This window comes from Oncorhynchus mykiss, chromosome 15 (assembly GCF_013265735.2).
Source record: "Oncorhynchus mykiss isolate Arlee chromosome 15, USDA_OmykA_1.1, whole genome shotgun sequence".
NCBI lineage: Eukaryota > Metazoa > Chordata > Actinopteri > Salmoniformes > Salmonidae > Oncorhynchus > Oncorhynchus mykiss.
The window spans coordinates 53738774-53756432 of record NC_048579.1 but is presented as its reverse complement, the minus strand read 5'-3'; the positions used below and the strand labels follow the sequence as shown (position 1 = coordinate 53756432).

General features: G+C 45.3%; 1 protein-coding gene across 2 annotated transcripts in view; it reads right to left on the bottom strand.

Annotated features, from left to right (window-relative positions):
• Positions 1 to 577: 577 nt before the first annotated feature.
• The window catches only part of mpped1 (metallophosphoesterase domain containing 1), a 49388-nt gene continuing 32306 nt past the window's right edge, over positions 578 to 17659 (bottom strand). The window contains exons 5-8 of one of the 2 annotated variants that reach the window (XR_005036128.1): positions 6250 to 6365; positions 4809 to 4922; positions 3911 to 4093; positions 578 to 2810 (exon numbers count right to left, since the gene is read on the bottom strand). Coding sequence is in view for 1 of the 2 variants with exons in the window: in XM_036944614.1 (XP_036800509.1) it covers positions 3972 to 4093; positions 4809 to 4922; positions 6250 to 6365 (352 nt within the window). In the remaining variant the exon portion in view is untranslated. Of the gene's footprint in view, positions 4094 to 4808; positions 4923 to 6249; positions 6366 to 17659 lie in introns of both variants that reach the window. The other variant, XM_036944614.1, reaches the window with a different exon arrangement.

Sequence of the window (17659 nt, the reverse complement as noted above, 5' to 3'; positions counted from 1 at the left end):
TGGATGACAAGGAGAAGGAGAGGGCGTTTTGTCATTCATGAGATAGACGGCATCACCGTTGCAAGACAGAACCCAGAGAGAGAGAGAGAGATCATTATCTAAATAATCTACAGAAAGATGGAGAGAGAGTGAACAACCGAAAGGGCCAATGAAGATGGAGTGTGAGACCATGGAAAGATAGAGGGAGGGATAGAAGGAAAATAAAGAGAGAGAGGAGATGGGAGTCTATATGATAGGTACTGTATTAATGGTGTAAAGCGAAAAGCCATCCGCAAATAAATTACCCCATCTCCTCCGGGATTACTAATGTAATTATTTGAACGAGGGTTCTCATTAGAATGTGCAGAGGTGTGGAAGAACCAAGCTATCAAATGAGAGATGAGGAAACCCAGGTTTAGACACTGGAAATGAACTCTGGTCCCGGCTCACATAATTGATATGAGACACAGATACGTTTGATTGGTGCAAAAGAGCCAAGCTGAAAAAGAAACAATCACCACACTTTTTTTGCCACAGAACAAAAGAAAGGAGGAAAACTTACACAAAGAAAGAGTGTGGGGAAGAAAAGGAGGGATGATCCATTGGTCACAGATAAGGTTTAATTCAATTTGTGTAGATAATCTCTCAGAAAACCAGGTAGTTTTAAGAAAGGTATTTTACATTTACAGAGTTGTCTCCAGGGGCAACACATTATACAATACCATTCTAAAATGGTTGGATTTTTCTTCTTTTCACATGAAAAAATATTGTACATCATTAAAGCAATAAAAAATCCCAATAGTTAGTATATCCCAAACAATGGTAACAACGATATACAATACAAGCAGATTGTCATCAGAAGTTATTGGATTCAGAACAGCATGCCCCAAGGAACGAACAAGAAATACAACAGCAAAACTTGAGTTTTCAAAGAAAACAGGAAATACAGAATACAGCTATCGAGGAACAGTGCATAAAAAGTGAGACATTTCAAAGTTATGGTTGAAAGAGAATAGTAAGAAATGCCCCAAAACAAACAGACATTTCCCCCTACAGAAACCTTTAAAAGAAAAGAAGATGATACAGACAATGACTCCCCCCCTCGTTTAAGCATGTTCTCAGAATGCTTACCCCCTGGCCCTATCCACACGCACACAGGTATACGCACACATACACACACACATACAGTATTCACACACACTTATCTGTAAACATTCTATCCTAGTCTTTGTATTCCTACAACAGCCCACTAGTCTGCCCCATTAAAACATAACCCAGCTAGCACAATGTGCAGAACAGCAGTGAAACACCAGTGACCCTGGGAATAAAACGTAGCCAGAGGGGATGTTCATATATAATGTCTGAGAGCAGAGAGATCAAACAGGGATGTAGTCTTGTTATGCTAACCACACTTTGAGCTCAGCTAGCCAACCAAAGACTTTGGCTGCCAGACGAGCAGAGGAAGGACGCTCATTCACAAGTGCTTCAGAAAGATAAAAAATTAACCCTTTTTACGCAGACAACTGCTTGACAACATGAAAGAGTTAATAATAGCTACACGGGTTGTGGGTAACCCCGTGCACTCAAAAAAATTATATTTAATTTAGAGCTGTTTAAGTAGTGGCCAGAACACATGTTGGGTTACTTTGACAAAGCCAGTTGGGTTGCATGAATGACCCAACATGTTGGGTTGTTGGGATTACCCAAACATTGGTTAATGTAACCATCAGTTGGGTATTTTTTACTCTCATGCTGGGTTGACCTAGCATCTGGGTCTTTTTTAATGTAACCCTTAGGTTATTTTCAGGAGGCGTGGTTTATTAGGGGCGTGGTTTTCAGCTAGCTCTTATTGGCCACCCGTGAGAGTAAATGTCATTCCTGTACATCATTTTAAATGTACATACTGCAAATTTAAATGTCAATAACATGCTTTTCACACATTCTTTTGTAATGTTAAGATGATTTATTATAAGGTATACCATCTTACTGCCTAATAAGGTATACCACCTTATTGTATCCCAACAATGGGATTTACGTAGGTTTTAGGGAACTTATACACTTCTGTAAGTGTCGTTGAAGCTACAAAATGTTAAATGTTTGACCTTAATATGTCATAACTATGCAACAGAACAGATGAATACGAATGACATTTACTCACATGGGTGGTTAAAAATAACTATCTGAAAGCCACGCCCCTACTAAACTACACCTCCAGTCTTCTGACCTGACCTGCTGGGTCATATCTCAATAACCCAGCATCAATAACTCTGCAGTTTTTAAAGAAAACAACTCAGCAGTTGAGTCAACCAAACAACCCAGCATTTTTTAGAGTGTAACATAGTGCAGATATTTTTTTACAGTAATAAGCATTTATTAGCCTATATAAGAAAGAACTGAACTTAGAATAAAATGTAAACATTGTTTGCACTGGCTCTTTTTTTAACAACACACACATATTTAACAACATTTGAAGTAATCCTTGATTGCTAACATGTTTTTACAATGACAGGTGATGTAGATTTACAGTTCCAACTTCTTGATCAGTTACGGTACATTAGGCCTACACCTCATAGTCATCCACTAAGAGTTCAACGTTCATTCCCATGATACATCTCTCCCAGAAAGGGCACCATGGAGCAGTGAGAACATTCCAGACACCGCTGCTTCTGTACAGGGTCGGGAGCAAACACATTTGCCAATCTGCTCTGTTGGTTATTACGTATTTCCAGTATTCCGCACTCGGAATCAAAATCTTGCAGGCTTCCCGGCCGGTGACCTCGGAAATAAACTTGTCAGGATCACGGCACATGAGCCAGAGATGAGAGGATGAGCTGATTACACATGCAACGAAGGATAGAGGGGGAAGAAGGACAGAGGGGGAAAAACAGAAGAGGCTTACTGAGAGTTGTAATGAGACCCAGGGGAGTGGTGTCAACACGTTTGACACCTATACTCACACACAGCCCGTGGCAGAGACCTCCCGCTGCCCTCACACACACTTTGATCTCACACACACACACAAACCACCATGCCCAAGGCCTGAGAGAAAGAGAGAGAGAGAGAGATAGAGAGAGAGAGAGAGAGAGAGAGAGAGGGTGGAGAGTGAAACTAGAGGTGCAGAGAAAAAGAGGGATCAAGAGAAAAAGGGATGAGGGGAAAGCAGTGTTTTAATCTGCAGTGCAGGAAGTGTGGTATCAGAGTACTGTCAGGGGTATCCTTTCTGTGCTGGCAAACAGCTCCACAAAGTCAAAAATGGGCATTGGGTTAATGTTCTGATACCCTACTGGTAAGTGTTCAATCACTCCTCAGGGAAGGTCTCAAATGAAGGGTGGACCACAATGTCACAATGTCAAAACGTCACCACTGAGCAACTTCCACTGGTGACTTAACAGAGTCCTCTATGAGGAACAAGAGAGAATGAGAGTTATCCAGTGTCTTCTTCTGAGAGAAAGACTGTGAGTTCAAACAGTGACACAGGAGACACTGTTACCCCTGTCCTCTTCTCTATCTGACAGCCAGGTCAGATTGTCAGTGCAGTAGAAGTGCAACAGAAGATTTACAGATTAATGCTGACATGTTCATATGAGGCATCTGGGGTCTGTCTTTTGCCTTACTTTAGAGTTTGCAGGAGCTTTTGTTGAAATAAAGGAATGACAGTACATACAATAACATGAATGGATTTGCTAAGTGAGGATTTGCAATGGCGCCTGTCTATTTAGACACACACATCGTCCATCACTTGGGCATGTGTGTGTGTTGTGCCACACACACACACACACACACACACACACACACACACACACACACACACACACACACACACACACACACACACACACACACACACACACACACACACACACACTCAGCATCCATTAGAGCCTTGAATATATACAGTACACCACCACACCTGGCCTTCACCCTCACCTACCTGCCTTCCCACCACTAGGCTCCTGATTGGAGGGGGGCTCAGCAGGGCGGGGCTTCTCTAGTCATGTGGTCCTGGTGGGATTGGGCAGGTCGAAGACGATGGGCGGGTTCATGGGCTGGAAGTTGACGGTGCAGGCCGAGGCGTTGACGAACGTGGTGGTGCCGTCTGTCATCATACCATAACCTGGAGGAGGTAGAGGAGAGAGGAAGGGAGCTGACTGTTAGAGAGGGAGAGAAAGACAGACTGTGACAGTAACACTCATTTGTTCATTGACTTCTTTACACTCTCTCTACATTTCCCTTTATTGACAGAACTAGCCACATCTAACTCTGATAGCGGCGACTGCATCTCGTTTGACATGTAGCAAATGTTTTACAGGTGAGATACTTTCTGCTTTTTCGATCACTCAGAATGAACTGGTCTGATGTAGAGAATTTGTGACAAATGACAAAAGCTACAATTCCTTTTCTCTCCCTTCTTCCATGCTCCCAATCTATCTCAGTCACTCAGATCCACACGCAGGGCTAAATATGGCCTGTTCCTCCCTGTGTGAATCTGATTTAGGTACCAATCTGGTCCTCTCCGAAGGGGCTATGGTGCTCCAGGGGACACACGCTGACCTGCTAACCCCAAAATAGAATCTCTCAGCCTGGAGACAAGGCCTCCAAGTCCCCCTGGCCTGGATGAGATACTGCAGTACCACTTACAGTATAATATATGACTAGAATTAAATACAGCCTCATTGCAAGAATCCATAAACGAGTCATAATGATGTATTCCAAAGACCTTGACCTACAAGATCAATAATCTGATTTAAATATGTAGGCTTGTGTAGCAGTATGAGAAACCTCATTCATACAGAATGAAAGTGTGTATGTGTGTGTGTGTGGGTGTGTACCTTCGTGGATGTGTCCGAACACGTGCAGCTTGGGCTGTACTCTCCTCTGGACAGTGTTGAGCAGCTCCATACAGCCCACCCGCTGCATCTTCTTAGGAACCCAGTCCAGGAACCCTACACAGAGACAGCAACACAACACATGTCAATAACCACATAGGAAACACTGGTGATATAACATATGGACACATACTACACCCCGTATACACATCACTCCACAATACTATAATGCGCTAGTCCAGAAGCCCTGTAGAGAATGGAGAAGACTCACACACACACACACACACATTCTGCTACACACACCGCTGCACTCTGCTACACACAGTGACACGGGTGAGAGAAAGACTGATTTAGTGCCACTTCAACAGGAAGCATTCTGCTGAGTCTATAGAAACACTATCGGGACTGGTCTATCTTGTGCCATGCACACGTTGGTGGTGGATGGCGTGACACACCCTCATACACAAAGTGCTTTGAAAGCTAGTGAAAAGCTCGAAATAAGTAAACGCAATTTGACTAAAAACCCATTGGGTAACTTTACAAGTCTCTGGAGACTTGTAGGTCTCCATTTCTGGACACTCAACTAATTCTCTGCTTGTTTTAAAGCAGCTGGTGAGTGAACAGCTTTTATACAGATGTTTCTCTCCTGTGTAACTTCCTCCTCAGCACTAGATAAAAAGAGGCCATATTTCTCCTCTCCCCCATCTCCGTTCCATCGCTTTATCGCACCCCATAAAAGACGAGGGGTTTTGCCGCAGTGCGAACGAACGGTGTCTCTCGCTCTTTTTCTCGGGTCACCTTTCATCTAGCCCTCGCTTTCTGTTGTATCTTTCTCTTCCTCTCTCTCTAGACTGACGGTCTCTCTGTAGTTCTCTGTCCCTCGCTCTCTCCTTCTCTTGCTCTCTGTATTCTCCCCCACCCCTTTCTCCCTCTCCTCCCCAGCCTCCTCTCTCTCGCTCTGTCTCTCCTTCTTCCCAAACCTCTTTCTCCCTCTCCTCCTCTCAATCCCTCTCTTTGTCTCTCCCTCTAATAGGCATTAGTGGCCCGCTGTAGATGCTCCATATGCCGGTGGCTTATGAGGAGAGGGGAGCTGGAGACACTTGGCTAAACTGAACGGAAAATAACTCCCTGTGTTTAGAGGCGAGACGCCACGCAGCAGCCACAGAAATCAATCACACACACTCGTCTGAGCATCTCCCAGCTGCAGCAGGAGATGGGCTGTGAAAGTGTGTGTGTACGTTATGCAAATGTGTATGTAAGTGTGGGTAGATATTTACACGAGGATGATAACAGGAATAAATTACAGATTATTCAAAAATAATGACTTATTTGACAGTCTATCAAAGCATGTGCGTGTGTGACTGTGTGCATATGTGCGTGTGTATGGAACGTGTGTGCGGTGACGTCTCATGATTGTGTCCCCCAGGTGTAATGTCTCCCTCACCCAGTGGGGGGCAGTGTGTGACCAGTATGTCGGTGGAGTCGGGGATCTGGTTCCACTTGTCCAGCAGAGCCTGACCTCTTGGCAGGTTGAACCCCCAGCCATAGTACCATGGCTGCCTGGCTCAGAGAAAGAGAGAGGAGAGAGATTAATACAGTATATCATATCAACTGTCAACACAGTCACCCATCAGATCATCATCTCTAATAAGGTTGAGCCCTGCTGGGGAGAGATTAACAGCCAAAATGGCACTTAACCTCTGAACCTCAATCATCTGCTCTGACAAATCAAAGACTACTGCTGCCACGTACAAAGTGCAACAGCATAAATTAGACAGAACCTTAGAGACGCAGGCAGAAAGCTCTAAGCTACAAAACCTCACAGCCTCAACATTAAACATGAACATCCGCTTGATTCAACAGTCGGCATTGGAGCCTTCCAGGACGGGAGGGGAAAAGAGAAGAGAGAAAAGAAGAGGAAGAGAGGGACTTGACAGCTGGGTCCGTGTCCCTTCACTTTGATAGCGGACGCCTCTGGTGTGTGAGTGACGGTGGAGAAATTAACATGTCACTAACAATGAGTCCTCAGATCCATCTTCCTCTGTACCGTAAGGCGAGCCACGCGTGTGTAACCACGTTGACGCCGCCGTTAGCTCTCGTACCGCCGGCTTTTTTTAATTTGCAGAGAGCAGTCACTGGAAAAGCCAACTTTTATCGGCGCCACGCCGCTCGTCGCTTCAGTGGAACGTCAGATGGAGGGTGTTTTATCATTTCCTGCCCGTCTGTGTATGTATGCAAGCGAGTGTGTGTGTGTGTGTGTGTGGGGGCGCACACACATGTACACACACATACACATACTTAATTAAAGAGACCTAGTGGTATAATACAGCAGGATACATTTGGTGAATGTCCCAACCCTGGGGTCACTGCCTGAGAGAGGTTAAGGAGACAGAGTGAGAGATGCATCATGGGAAACGCTGTCCCACTTCAGCTTGAATTTACTCCACTAAAATTCCATCACTACAGGACATCAGAGCCTATACACTTGATGAAACATCTGAAGTTCCCAGTGAACACAATTTCAATCATTTACACATTGAATTTTAAAAGGTTTAAATTGGCCTGAGCATATTAATTGGTCCGGTTAAATATTAATGTCTGTCTTAACATGGATGTCTCAATTAAAATGAGATGAGCTGCCAGTCTCATCTGTGTTCCAAATGGCACCCTATTCCCTAGTACTTTTGACCAGAGCTGTATTGGGAATAGAGTGACATTTGAGACGCCAACCATCCATCCCCTCTTCATATCTGAATGGAGAGATGAAGAACAAGTGAGAGATGAGAGACGGAGGAAAAGCACTTTTCTCTGGTAATCGCTATTGGACTGTAATTTCCCTAACAGAGGATTAGATAAAGCGAGAGAGAGAGAGAGAGAGAGAGAGAGAGAAGGGGAGATGAGAAAGAATTAAGGGGCTATTGAGAGAGACATGGAGATGGAATGAGATAGAGATGAAGGGAATGAGAGAGAAGAGTGAGTTTGTACATTATGTAAATACTTGCATTTCTTCTTTTTGTTCCCACTTCCAACTCATCTCAAGTTAAAAGTCTGGGATTTTCTACCACTAGGGCCAAAATCACATGCTATACAGTATCTAGCATGCTAGCAGATACCCATACTGCCCTACCAAGCAAAAAGGCAGTATCTGCTCATATCATGGAACTGAGAAAATGGTGGTTTCACAGTAACTTATTGCAGTTACTACTAATATGACCCCCATTTTCTCCAAAACACAATACAACCAATGCAGTATACTTGTCCACATGATTAAGCATGTATTTAATGTAGCAAAAATTACATTAATTCATTTTCAACCAAATTAGCAGTTACTGCGTTTTTGCTTGGTAGGGCAGCATAGACTTCCAGTCATTGCGCTAACGCTAGTTAGCATAGGATCGCGATACTACCACCAACTACCTTGATACTGGACACAGACATAAAAATGGTATCTACGAGTGTACCTGACTCTGAAAGTGCCCCTAAAAGTGTACAGGCCTCCCGGGTGTGCAGTGGTTAAGGGTGCTGTACTGCAGCGTCAGCTGTGCCACCAGGGTTTGCGCCCAGGCTCTGTCGTAACCGGCCGCGACCGGGAGGTCCGTGGGGCGACGCCCAATTGGCCTAGCGTCGCCCGGGTTAGGGAGGGGTTGGCCGGTAGGGATATCCCTGTCTCATCGCGCACCAGCGACTCCTGTGGTGGGCCGGGCAGAGTGCGCACTAACCAAGGTTGCCAGGTGCATGGTGTTTCCTCCGACACATTGGTATGGCTGGCTTCCGGGTTGGATGCGCGCTGTGTTAACAAGCAGTGCGGCTTGGTTGGGTTGTGTATTGGAGGACGCATGACTTTCAACCATCGTCTCTCCCGGGAGTTGTAGCGATGAGACAAGATAGTAGCTACTAAACAATTGGATACCACGAAATTGGTGAGAGAACGGGGTAAAATTCCCCCCAAAAAAGAAAATGCACCTGACTCTGAAAGTGTACCTGCACCTGACTCTGAAAGTGTACCTGCACCTGACTCTGAAAGTGTACCTGCACCTGACTCTGAAAGTGTACCTGCACCTGACTCTGAAAGTGCACCTGACTCTGAAAGTGCACCTGACTCTGAAAGTGCACCTGACTCTGAAAGTGTACCTGCACCTGACTCTGAAAGTGTACCTGCACCTGACTCTGAAAGTGTACCTGCACCTGACTCTGAAAGTGTACCTGCACCTGACTCTGAAAGTGTACCTGCACCTGACTCTGAAAGTGTACCTGCACCTGACTCTGAAAGTGTACCTGCACCTGACTCTGAAAGTGTACCTGCACCTGACTCTGAAAGTGTACCTGCACCTGACTCTGAAAGTGTACCTGCACCTGACTCTGAAAGTGCACCTGCACCTGACTCTGAAAGTGCACCTGCACCTGACTCTGAAAGTGCACCTGCACCTGACTCTGAAAGTGTACCTGCACCTGACTCTGAAAGTGCACCTGACTCTGAAAGTGTACCTGCACCTGACTCTGAAAGTGTACCTGCACCTGACTCTGAAAGTGTACCTGCACCTGACTCTGAAAGTGTACCTGCACCTGACTCTGAAAGTGCACCTGACTCTGAAAGTGTACCTGCACCTGACTCTGAAAGTGTACCTGCACCTGACTCTGAAAGTGTACCTGCACCTGACTCTGAAAGTGCACCTGACTCTGAAAGTGTACCTGCACCTGACTCTGAAAGTGTACCTGACTCTGAAAGTGTACCTGCACCTGACTCTGAAAGTGTACCTGCACCTGACTCTGAAAGTGCACCTGACTCTGAAAGTGTACCTGCACCTGACTCTGAAAGTGTACCTGCACCTGACTCTGAAAGTGTACCTGCACCTGACTCTGAAAGTGTACCTGCACTTGACTCTGAAAGTGTACCTGCACCTGACTCTGAAAGTGTACCTGCACCTGACTCTGAAAGTGCACCTGCACCTGACTCTGAAAGTGCACCTGACTCTGAAAGTGTACCTGCACCTGACTCTGAAAGTGTACCTGCACCTGACTCTGAAAGTGCACCTGACTCTGAAAGTGCACCTGACTCTGAAAGTGCACCTGACTCTGAAAGTGTACCTGCACCTGACTCTGAAAGTGTACCTGCACCTGACTCTGAAAGTGTACCTGCACCTGACTCTGAAAGTGTACCTGCACCTGACTCTGAAAGTGCACCTGACTCTGAAAGTGCACCTGACTCTGAAAGTGCACCTGACTCTGAAAGTGTACCTGCACCTGACTCTGAAAGTGTACCTGCACCTGACTCTGAAAGTGTACCTGCACCTGACTCTGAAAGTGCACCTGCACCTGACTCTGAAAGTGCACCTGACTCTGAAAGTGTACCTGCACCTGACTCTGAAAGTGTACCTGCACCTGACTCTGAAAGTGCACCTGACTCTGAAAGTGCACCTGACTCTGAAAGTGCACCTGACTCTGAAAGTGTACCTGCACCTGACTCTGAAAGTGTACCTGCACCTGACTCTGAAAGTGTACCTGCACCTGACTCTGAAAGTGCACCTGCACCTGACTCTGAAAGTGCACCTGACTCTGAAAGTGTACCTGCACCTGACTCTGAAAGTGTACCTGCACCTGACTCTGAAAGTGCACCTGACTCTGAAAGTGCACCTGACTCTGAAAGTGTACCTGCACCTGACTCTGAAAGTGTACCTGCACCTGACTCTGAAAGTGTACCTGCACCTGACTCTGAAAGTGTACCTGCACCTGACTCTGAAAGTGTACCTGCACCTGACTCTGAAAGTGCACCTGACTCTGAAAGTGCACCTGACTCTGAAAGTGTACCTGCACCTGACTCTGAAAGTGCACCTGACTCTGAAAGTGCCCCCCAAAAAAGAAAGTGTACCTGACTCTGAAAGTGCACCTGACTCTGAAAGTGTACCTGCACCTGACTCTGAAAGTGCACCTGACTCTGAAAGTGTACCTGCACCTGACTCTGAAAGTGCACCTGACTCTGAAAGTGTACCTGACTCTGAAACTTAATTCCAGGAAAAACCCTGACACAAAAATGAAAGAATATAATACTAACATCTCTTCTACATAAATAGGATTTGACCAGGAAATTGAACTAGTGTTTTTTGGTGCAGTTAGGAAGGAGAATTGGGGACGTGCTCAGCATATTAAAGACTGTTAATACCCAAGGTTTGTTACGGATATGAAAAAAAAGGAAACAGATGTTTGAGTTAGAGCGCTGGATCCCTAGGCGTCATCTAGGGGCAAAGCAAAGCACACTGGGAAAAAAACAATAGCATCAAAATCACTACTTTCATTTGATGTGATTCTTTCCCCCCTTTCTTTTCTGAAGCAAGAGAGAGAGACTGACACACACACACACAGAGAGAGAGAGAGACAGACAGAGACAGAGAGAGAGGGAGAGAGAGGGAGAGAGAGAGAGAAAGAGACACAGACAGAGAGAGACAGACAGAGAGGCAGAGAGAGAGAGACAGAGAGCGACAGAGAGAAGGAGAGAGAGAGACAGAGACAGAGAGAGGTGGAGACTGACAGAGACAGACAGCAAGAGACAGACAGCGAGAAAAAGACAGCCAGAGACAGACAGTGAGAGACAGAAAGCGAGAGACAGAGAGACTGAGACAGAGAGACAGGGTGATTGTGTCATGTTTACCCAAAACACCACTTTACCCAACAGGGTAATATTATAGAAGGTTTGAAAACAAATAAGAGATCAGTATCGGGCTTGGTAATGTGTGTGTGTAACAATTTCAGTGTGAGTGTGTGTGTATTTGTTTCTCCATTCAGAAGCTTAATGATATCATTGGAGAAAGCCATGAATGATTAACGAATCAGGCAGTGCTGAGGGGCGTGAGGCGTTAACCACACACACACACTTTGGTTAACTTCACAGTCGTTAGGAAGAAAAACAGCACGCCAAAAGAGGAATTTTAAATCTAAATCAGTTCCAGACTTGTCCTGAGGTCTAGAGAGGAACAGGCTTGGTGAGAAATAGAGAAAGAGAGACAAAAGAGAGGGAGATGGTTTTAGTGATGTTGTGAGACACGGGAAAAGAGAGCGGTAGAGAAAGGGAGGTGAAGAAAAACAGAGAGAGCACACAGAAGAGAGTGGTATCTAGACAGTACAGAGCTAGTCTGGGTTCTCTCTATATATCTTTTGACAAAAAGTATGAAGAGACGCAGAATAGGAAGATGGAAAAGATGCTGAGAGAGGGGGGCAACCAGAGAGACAGCTAATAAATGTGTGTATGCTATAGGAGTGTGTGTGTGTTCATTTCAAGTTTTCTATTTCTCAGAGAAGCCGAGTGGATGCAGTCACACCCCATCATCATCACCTCAGCTTGAGTTAATTAAGACAAACTGTCGACTTAACGACCCTAATAACAGCCTGGAAGGGGAGGAAAACACACAAACACACACACACTGAGTCACGACATACACTCTGCTTGTGTGCTCTTATTAGACTGAGTGTATGTGCGTGTACTGTATACGTGTATGAGTGTATACAGTGTGCACACCTGGGTAATACTAAAGGGGGTTGCTGTGCTGTCACTCGTCACTCCTAAGAGCTGAGATCTTCTTATTAAACTCCCTGCCTCCCCGCACCACTTGACGTGTGTCTCCGTACATGACCACCCCTCCCCCCACCCCCCTCGCTAACCTCGTTAAGAGCCTGTTTCAATTAAAAGTGTTCTGGGGTGGGAGAGGTCCGTTGGGACTCCACTGCTCAGATAGAGGTCAACAGAGCTGCTTAGAGATGCTATTAGCGTCTTCCTGTTCTCATTTACTCATTCACTAGCCTGGAGGCTAGGTGGGCTAGTTCAAACACAGGCTACTGACTGTTAACACTGCTTCCTATTACTGGGTAATTACACACAAACAATACATTCTACTCTGAGGGAACTTCTCTCTGTCAGTATTAGATACTAGTAAATACTGCTAGGTACTCTATGTCCTCTGACTGTCTGATATCTCCTATTGTCCTCTTTGTTTAGTCTACTCCATGAGCCAGTGAGGAGCCATTTTAAAATGAGTCAGTTCTCTCTATCGTACAGAATAGGATTAAAATCTTTCAATAGGACAGTTATAAATTAATTTACACACACACACACACACACACACACACACACACACACACACACACACACGTGCGCTGGTACATGGAAGCATGAGAGAGTTTGACTCCAAGAAGACGCTATTTCATGTTACAGAGAAATACGTTACTTTCTCTTATCCATTATTAATCCAACTCTAAACCTTTCTCAGCGCACACTATTCTCCCTCCCACACACAATGGTTAATGTACAGACTTTGATGTTTAATCACGACTACCACACACACAAGCCAGTCCACCCGGCAAGATTGATCCTCACAGCAGGACTACTCAGACAGAGGGAGGGATGGAGGGAGAGAGAAGGGGAAGGGGAGGGAGAGGGACAGGGAGAGGGAGAAGAGAGGGACGGACAACGACACTGATGCAGAGAGAGAAGGAGATTGAAAGAGAGAGAAAGAAAGGGAGTGGGATAGAGGGGAAATATGAGATGGGGAAGGAGAGAGAGAATGCTGAAAGGCAGAGTACTGTATATCTGACTGACAGTATGGAGGATAAGAAATGTGACAGGGCCCAGCCCAGCCTGCAGTAACAGAAAGGTAGCTGGTTCGAATCAGCCGTTCTGCCCTGGAGCAAGGCTGTTAACCCCCGATGGTGTCGATTAAAGGCAGGCCCCTACACCTCTGATTCAGAGGGGTTAAATGTGGAAGACACATTTCGGGTTGAATGCATGCAGTTGTGCAACTGACTAGGTATCCCCCTTTCCCTGTGTGAGCTACAGAACAGTCCTTACTTCAACACCCCCGTACCCTCCCGTTCTTCCTGTCACCATCTTGTCCTTATTTAATCTTTCATTCTCCTTCTTCATTTTATCTATCCACGTACCATCTATTCCTCCTATGTTTCTGTCATCTAGTGAGCCCACTCTCTCACTCCCTCTCTTCCTGTCTAATCTCACCTCTCCACCTCTTTACCTCCAACTGCCCCCATCCCCACTTCCCCTCTCTCTGTGGAGAGGCAGATTGGGGACATATTGGCCCTCAGCGTGACTTATGTAACACCCAGCAGGTTCAGGAGGAACCGAGGAGCACCGGGCTGACACACACACACACACACACACACACACACACACACACACACACACACACACACACACACACACACACACACACACACACACACACACACACTCAAAATTCGGAAAGAAATATGAACACACACAAGACACCGAAACAGGGAGACTGTATCAGTAAATGTTGACCCACGTGAAATCAAGCAATGCTGTTTGTAGTCAGTCTCTCCTTCCATCTTTCCCCCTCTCAGCACCTGTGTGTGTGTCTCTGTAATGGCTTAATTGCAGGTGACTGGTGAGCGCGGTAATGGTCTAAGCACTGGATGGGTGGAGGATTAGGTGACGGACTACCACCGAGCTCTCATCCACTAAACACAGTACAGTCACTGAGCTACACCAGTCAATGTCTGGCCCTGGGGCTGACACACAAACACACACCTGCACAACTCCCTCTGAGCTGATATACACGTTTTGATATACACAGATACACCCCCCCTACAGCAGTAGCCTCAGAGTGTCCAACCATCCTGATGAAACTGGAGCAGACCAAGGTGGCGTCGCAGAGCCCATCTGTGACAGAGTGCAGGGATATCTGCCCACACACACACACACACACACACACACACACACACACACACACACACACACACACACACACACACACACACACACACACACACACACACACACACACACACACACACACACACACACACCAACCAAGCCTCATCAACAAAACAGTGATGGATACAGAGACACTTGTCTTGTGTGAAGTCTGAAAGGCCTGGTTCTCTGGACCAGTAGCAGTCAGCCTCACAGCTGTGCTCATTCACAGCTTCACACTCATCAGCAGCACCAGCACACAACCCAAGAACCCCCACCACCTCCAATGTTAGGTTTAAAGCCAGGCATGTTCTTATAGGGTTTTCTCAAAGGAGAGCATATATTCTGTCTATAAAAACCTTATCTTTATTGAACTAGAAGCAGCACACAACAATATTATACAGCTGTGAAGCTGCCTGTACATTTCCTATTGAAAATCTACATTTCTTTATCAAATCAAGCTGGTTTCATCCATTCCCACAGCGAGCCCCGTCAATGAAGAGCAGCTGCTGTCTAAACCAACCACTAACCCTCACCTCCCCCCATAAATCCCAGAGCTCCCACCTGTGTTTGTCACCCCTCCCTCCCTCCCATGTCTACTCCTCCACTGTGTCATTAATTCTGCTTGTTTGGTGAAATGCTGAAACATTGTTCCCACCGCCCCTCACATACACACACACACACACACACACACACACACACACACACACACACACACCCACACACACACACACACACACACACACACACACACACACACACACACACACACACACACACACACACACACACACACACACACCTGGCAGGTCTCTGTCTCCCTATAGACTGATGTTTCCCACATTTAATAAAATGCAGGCAGACTTCCTCGATGAGGGATGGAGGGAATTAGGAGAGGAGAGGAGAGGAGAGGAAAACATAGGGGGAAGAGAAAGATATTATATACTGTAGGGAGAAGGAGAGACCGATAGACAAAGACAAAAAAGAGAACAATGAATTAGAAATGGAAAAAAAGAGTGATACAGACATACCACCAGATAGATAAAGAAAGAAAAACGAGACAGACAGAGAGAGAGAGAGAGAGAGAGAGAGAGCAACAGAGAGACTGATGCGTAGGGTTAGTGACAGATGAATAGATGTCTCTTGTTCCTGCTCTCCTCTCTTCCTCTGTCCCTCTCTTCCTCTCCCTCTCTCGCCTGCCTGCTGCTGTTCCTCTGTAATCAAGTTGGATGTCAGAAAAGACAAACGCATCCCTGCCCTCCCTCACTTTCCTCTCCTCCATGCCCCCCCCCCCTTTTTTAGAAACAGTTAGGAAAAGTACGGATCAGCAGAAACTAGCCCAGTCAGAATCTCAGAGGAAACCGTGTTTGATCAGGGACAGAGCCTCTCACACACGTCTCTCCTATACCTGTGCTATAGCTTACACAGCGTACGCTTCACAATTGAAGCGTGGACTTTAATGCGGGACTTAAAGTGGGACTTTAATGCATTAAAGTGGGACTAGTAGTTAAACAGACACATGACTTTGAATGAACTTAACACAACAGAATATGACATCTGGGTCGTTCACTATCGTATTATCACTAATATTTCTGGTGTTTTACATCGCACCATAAAGCAGCAAGGGAAGCTCTGAAACTAAATCAGGCTAAAAGCATTTCTTCCCGTATTAACCCGAGAGAACGAGGAAGGAACACTTTTATTGACAATGTTTCAGCAATTTACTGCCCTTTTTCAAATAAGTATTTTAACCATGAATTTACAAGTTACAATACAGTTGCCAATACAATCTCAAGCAATATGCAGTAAACAGAATTATATCACCCTCTCTACCTAATCAATAGACTAAAGGTCGACCGATTATGATTTTTCAACGCTGATACCGATACTTGGAGGACCAAAAAAAGCCGATACCGATTAATCGGCCGATTTTATTTATTATAATTTATTATAATTATAATTACAACAATACTGAATGAACACTTATTTTAACTTAATATAATACATCAATAAAAATCTATTTAGCCTCATATAAATAATGAAACATGTTCAATTTGGTTTAAATAATGCAAAAACAAAGTGTTGGAGAAGTAGAAGTGAAATATGTGCCATGTAAAAAAACTAACGTTTGAGTTCCTTGCTCAGAACATGAGAACATATGACAGTTGGTGGTTCCTTTTAACATGAGACTTCAATATTCACAGGTAAGAGGTTTTAGGTTGTAGTTAATATAGTATTTATATGACTATTTCTCTCTATACCTTTTGTATTTCATATACTTTTGACTATTGGATGTTCTTATAGGCACTATAGTATTGCCAGTGTAACAGTATAGCTTCCGTCCCTCTCCTCGCCCCTACCTGGGCTTGAACCAGGAACACATCGACCACAGCCACACTCGAAGCAGCGTTACCCATCGCTCCACAAAAGCCACGGCCCTCTGCAAGAGGAATAACTACTCCAAGTCTCAGAGCCAGTGACGTTTGAAACGCTATTAGAGTGCACCCCGCTAACTAGCTAGCCATTTCACATCGGTTACACCAGCCATTTGGCTGATAGGCTTGAAGTCATAAACAGCGCTGTGCTTGCGAAGAGCTGCTGGCAAAACGCACGAAAGTGCTGTTTGAATGCTTACGAGCCTGCTGCTGCCTACCATAGCTCAGTCAGACTGCTTTATCAAATCATAGACTTAATTACAACATAACACACAAGATGGCGTAGCAGTAAGTCGTCCTGTCGTGTCGTGTCCCTTGTATATATCGTTTCTTTTTCGTTTTTTTACATATTTTTCTAAGCATATCTCTTTAAAAACATTTTGCTAAACCTAAGCTTCCAATACTCTCCTGCAACCCGCCTCACCCAATGTAGCTATTTTTCCTAAAGTATTTATATTTACTTCGGAACCGGAACCCCTCAACTGAAGCTAGCCAGCTAACCACCAGCTGTGCTAGCGGTCTTCAGCTAACCGGTCATCAGCTAACCTTTTAGCTCGGAAAGCTCTCGCCAGTTTGAACAACGCGACTCTAACCAGAGCATAACGGACCTATTTATTTTTCATCCCCGGATTCATCCCCGGATTCCCACCGCAAACGGAACATTTCTCAGCTGGATCTTCACAACTAGCTATCTAGCTAAACCG